Below are 5,000 nucleotides of genomic sequence, written 5' to 3'. Positions count from 1 at the left end.
GCTCAAGATGAAGCGGCAAAAATTGCTGAACTGAAGGAATTCAGGCTAACCAAGGAACTGGCCATGGCAGAAGCTGAAATGAAGGCTATCGATCAGGTAGAAGAAATCCAGTTGGAATTAAGCGAACAAAGCGAAGACATACTGCCCGATAACAAAAATAAAGACAGCTGTAAGAATGATCTTCTTCAAAATTATCTGGCATCTCAAGCCTCGTCAGTGACTGAAGGCAGCATTTCGACCATGGAGACAAATCTAAGTGGTAAACCCAGGGCCGTTCGGTCAAAACCCGCATCAAGAGGAAATTGTGCAGAAGAATACAAGCTGTGATGTCCTGGAGTGACTGGCAGATCTAATGACCAAATGCTACGCCCATGAACTACTGCCACTTTCCGAACCAGAGACGTTCACTGGAGACCTCTTTCACTATCCCAACTGGAAGAAGTCCTTTGAGACAATGGTGGAGAGAAAAACAGACAGCCTGTCGCAGCGCCTCTACTAACCTCGGAAGGTACACTACCGGCGAAGCCAAAGAAGCAATTTGTGGCCTTCTAACCCTGGATAGCGAACACGCCTACCGTGAGACCAGAAAGATCTTGTCAGACAGGTTTGGAAATCCCTTTCTCATAGCCAGTGCTTATCACAAGAAGTTAAGCGAATGGCCAAAAATTCAACCCAATGAAGGAACAAGCCTGAGAAAGTTCTCTGACTTTCTCCTTCACTGTCAGTCAGCAATGAAGAAAATTAAGTATTTGAAGGTCCTTAATGATCCCAAGGAAAACCAGAAAATGCTCCCGCAAACTCCCGCGCCACCTGGCTGAACGCTGGACTAGAGAAGTAGATTGCTGGCTCAACAAGGAAGAACAAGTTTCTTGTGATGTGAGCGCGAGGACCACACGTTCAGCAGCCTATCCACCTTTTTCAGCCTTTTGCGAATTCTTAAGGAAGGAATCCAGGATCGCCTGTAACCCAGTCACCTTATTGAAAACGAAAGAAGAAGCAGAAAGGAAAGAAGAGTCGTAGAGGAGAGTAAGGTTCACTGGCAACAACAGGAATAAATCATTAGGCGGTGGAAGCTTTGCAACAGAAGCTGAAGAATTGAAGGACAGCTCTCGTGAAAGAAGGGAAGACAAGAAGCCTAAGGCAGACCACTGCTTGCTGTGCAAGAAGGCGCACAACCTTGATGAATGTGAGAAGTTCGCCAAGATGTCCCAGACGGAAAAGATGGAGTTTATAAGATCAAAAGGTATCTGCTTAGGATGCTTGACGTATGGTCACATGAAGAAGGATTGTCGTGGGAGAAAGATTTGCAAGAAATGCAAAGGGTTTCACCCTACCTTCTTGAACAGTAACGAAGGAATTCCAGAAGTGATCTCTCACCGCGTAGAAGCCTCCAACTCAGAGAAACACACCGAATGCTACTCACACTCTTTAATCGTGCCGGTGTGGCTTAATCATGAACAAGCTCCTCAAAACAAGCAGCTCGTTTATGCGCGCGCTTCTGGATGATCAATCAGATGCCCGTTTCATTAAGGACATGGTTCTGCAGAAACTGGAAGCAAATGGCCCTGAAGTCCAGCTGAAGTCGTCAACCGTCTTGGCAGAAGAAGTTATCACTTGCACAAGGATAGACGGCTTAATAGTAGAAGGGGTCAACGAGGCCACTAGCGTTCGTTTACCTAAAGCTTACTCGCGTGAGGACATTCCGGCCAAGAGAGGGCAAATCCCAAGACCGGAGACAGCATGCAACTGTCCCCACCCATTACGTATTGCAGATCAACTAATGCCTTACAGAGAAGATGTTGAGGTCGGACTGCTCATAGGCGCCAACTGCACACGTGCCATCAAAGCAACAGAGGTGATACCTGGCAGGGAAGATGATCCCTATGCTAAGAAGACTGCACTTGGATGGGGTGTCATCGTTAGCCCGAACAAGAATGAAGAAGATCACAATCACTGTTCTTGTCACTGTATCGCCTCTCTAGAATTTAAGCCGAACAATTGAAAAAGAATGTGTCATTTTCCTCTCAAGACTCAAGCAAAGGAAGTATTCGCACCTGCACAATGGGCCAAGATGTTGAAGCTTGACTTCAATGAAACATCAAGGGAAGAACAGCCGCTATCGTTACTGGATTGAAAGTTTCTGAACGTCTTGGAGTCAAACATCCGACACTGAGATGACGCCAACTACGAAATCCCTCTACCGCTGAAAGAAAAAGGGCTAAAGTTACCAAAAAATCGTACCTTAGCGTTAAGTCGCCTCGAGAGGCTCAAACAAAGGCTAAAGGGAGACCGAAAGTATTGAGAACACTGCGAAGCCTTCATGAAGACCATGATTGACAAGGGACAGGCTGAGAGGGTTCCGGACGAGGAACTTCACCTCTCCAATGGTCGCGTTTGGTATATACCCCATCACGGCGTTTACCACCCGCAGAAATTGGACAAAATCTGTGTCGTTTTTTATGCCAGTGCAGAGTTTAAGGGAGAGTCCCTTAACGGACATCTTCTACAGGATCCTGATCTGACCAGCAGTCTTATCGGAGTCCTCTGTCGCTTTTGTAAAGAACCCATTGCTTTTACCTGTGATGTGGAAGGAATGTTCCATCAAGTGTAGGTAAATCCTGACCACCGAAACCTCCTCAGATTCCTCTGGTGCAGCGATAGAGATATAGACAGTAAGCCAACCGAGTTCAGAATGACAGTTTACCTGTTTGGGGCTACATCATCCCCAGGGTGGCTTCAACCTTCACAAGTTTATATCTAACAGCAAGGAAGTGATCAAGGCCATCCCCAAAGAGCAGCAAGCAAGTGGTATCAAGGAGGTAGACCTTAGCAGGGATGTTCTTCCCATCGAAAGAGCATTAGGAGTGCAGTGGTTCGTGCAGTCAGATGCCCTCCAAATCCGTGTGGTGCTCAAGGGAAAACCATTGACTAGAAGAGGGATTCTTTCCTCCATCAGTTCTATCTACGACCCTCTTGGCCTGGCAGCTCCCTTTCTACTAAAAGGGAAACAGATCCTTCAAGATCTTTGTAAGACCCAAGCCACTTGGGACGAGACAGTGCCCGATGGCATTCGAGCAAGATGGGAGAAATGGAGAGGAGAATTGCATGAGTTGGCTGAGTTAAAGGTCCACCGTTGTTACAAGCCTGACAAATTTGGTGATGTCAAGTCAGTCGAATTGCACAGTTTCTCTCATGCGAGCGTGAATGGATATGGACAGTGTTCATACCCTAAGGATGGTCAATAACCGCGATGAAGTGCATTGTGCCTTGGTAATGGCCAAATTGAGAGTTACCCCATTAAAGCTGTTACCGTGCCCAGTCTGGAGCTGACTGCGGCTGTAGTGTCCACGAAAATCAGTTCCTTCCTACAGAAAGAACTGAATTATGAAGATATCAATGAGTTCTTCTCGACCGACAGTAAAGTTGTCCTAGGATACATTTCAAATGAAGCAAGGCGGTTTCTTTCATACATTTGTGGCTAACCGAGTGCAAGAAATACGTGACCATGCCTCCCCCGGTAAGAGGCGTTGATACCAAAGAGAACCTAGCTGACGATGCCTCAAGAGGTCTGGGAGCTAACGAATTGATAAGAAGTAACAGATGGTGGAATGGACCAAACTTCTTGTGGAAACCACTTTCAGATGAGCCCAACTTCGATCCTCAGCTATCTCCAGAGAACCCCGAGGTTAAGAAGGTTACAGCACTGACAACCAAATCCATTGAATGCCCAACCCTTGTGGACTGCATCGAGTATTTTTCAGACTGGTACCGCGCAAAAAGAGCGATTGCCGTCTGCCTGCTGTTCATCCAGAGAATGAAACTTCGTGTAAAGAAGGATAAAGATGACTCCATCAGCGACAAAGGCAACACATCGCAGCAAGACAGCAGACAAAAACAGCAAGATCAACCCTCCAAATTCGTTACGCTAAGGGCAAAGGATCTCCAAAGAGCAGAGTTGTTGCTGATCAAGGCTGTACAGTACCAGGCGTTCTCAAGAGAAATCAAAGCCTTAGCGAACAAGTCTCACAAGGACGAAAGGGATGCCAACATGAGAAAATCAGTACCAAGGACAAGCCCTGTACATTGCCTCAAACCAATTCTAGACGGCGACGGTGTTCTACGAGTCGGAGTACGACTTCCTCAAGCTGACCTGCTATATGCTGTAAAGCACCCGGTCTTACTGCCAAGGAAGGCTCACCTTACAAACCTGGTAATACGGCACTTTCATGAACGTTCAGGACATCAAGGCAGATCAAGGACACATGCCAAAATTTGCTTATCCGGCGTTTGGATCGTAAACGGCAGTTCACTGGTCGGTCATCACATATCTAAATGCGTTATTTGTCGGAAGCTGAGGGCAGCGCCTCAAAGGCAGTTGATGGCTGAGCTTCCAAAAGACAGGCTCGAACAAGTCCCTCCATTCACCTTAAGCGCCGTCGATTACTTTGGTCCGTTTTACAAAAGAGAAGGGCGTAAAGAGATGAAACGATACCGGGTCTTATTGACCTGCACGGCGTCATGTGCCATCCACCTTGAGATAGCAACTTCGTTGACAACAGATTCATTCCTAAACGCCTACCGTCGCTTTGTTTGTCATCGCGGCCCCATTCAGCAACTAAGGTCTGACCAGGGTACCAATTTCGTGGGCGCAAAGAACGAACTGCAAGCGGCCCTCAATGAGATGAGTCATGAGAAGATCCAAAGAGCACCATTAAAGGATAACTGTGATTGGTTCGCATGGAAAATGAACGTTCCACACGCAAGTCATATGGGTGGCAAGACAGATTAGGACAGTGCGAAGCGTGTTGACTGGATTACTGCAGAGCCATGGCAGTCAATGGGACGACGAATCCTTAAGGACCCTCATGATTGAAGCTGAGGCTATTGTCAATAGCCGTCCACTTACCCCAGATGATCTGACAGATCCAGATTCACTTGATGTTATAACGCCAAATCATCTCCTTGGATGAAAAGTTCAGTTATCCTCGCACCCCCCGGAA

The 5,000-nt window shown here is 47.0% G+C and overlaps 2 protein-coding genes across 2 annotated transcripts; both read left to right on the top strand.

Moving 5' to 3' along the window:
- The first annotated feature begins 2,329 nt into the window (after positions 1 to 2,329).
- LOC137968630 (uncharacterized) lies at positions 2,330 to 3,245 on the top strand. Its single transcript, XM_068815161.1, has 2 exons — positions 2,330 to 2,607; positions 2,765 to 3,245. Exons 1-2 carry the CDS (start codon positions 2,330 to 2,332, stop codon positions 3,243 to 3,245), a joined length of 759 nt encoding a protein of 252 aa, XP_068671262.1.
- A 260-nt stretch (positions 3,246 to 3,505) lies between these two features.
- Positions 3,506 to 4,789, top strand: LOC137968629 (uncharacterized). Its single transcript, XM_068815160.1, has one exon. It carries the CDS (start codon positions 3,506 to 3,508, stop codon positions 4,787 to 4,789), a length of 1,284 nt encoding a protein of 427 aa, XP_068671261.1.
- Positions 4,790 to 5,000: the final 211 nt, after the last annotated feature.

Source organism: Montipora foliosa, chromosome 8 (assembly GCF_036669935.1).
Source record: "Montipora foliosa isolate CH-2021 chromosome 8, ASM3666993v2, whole genome shotgun sequence".
Taxonomy (NCBI): domain Eukaryota; kingdom Metazoa; phylum Cnidaria; class Anthozoa; order Scleractinia; family Acroporidae; genus Montipora; species Montipora foliosa.
This window is presented reverse-complemented; position numbering and strand designations above follow the sequence as displayed.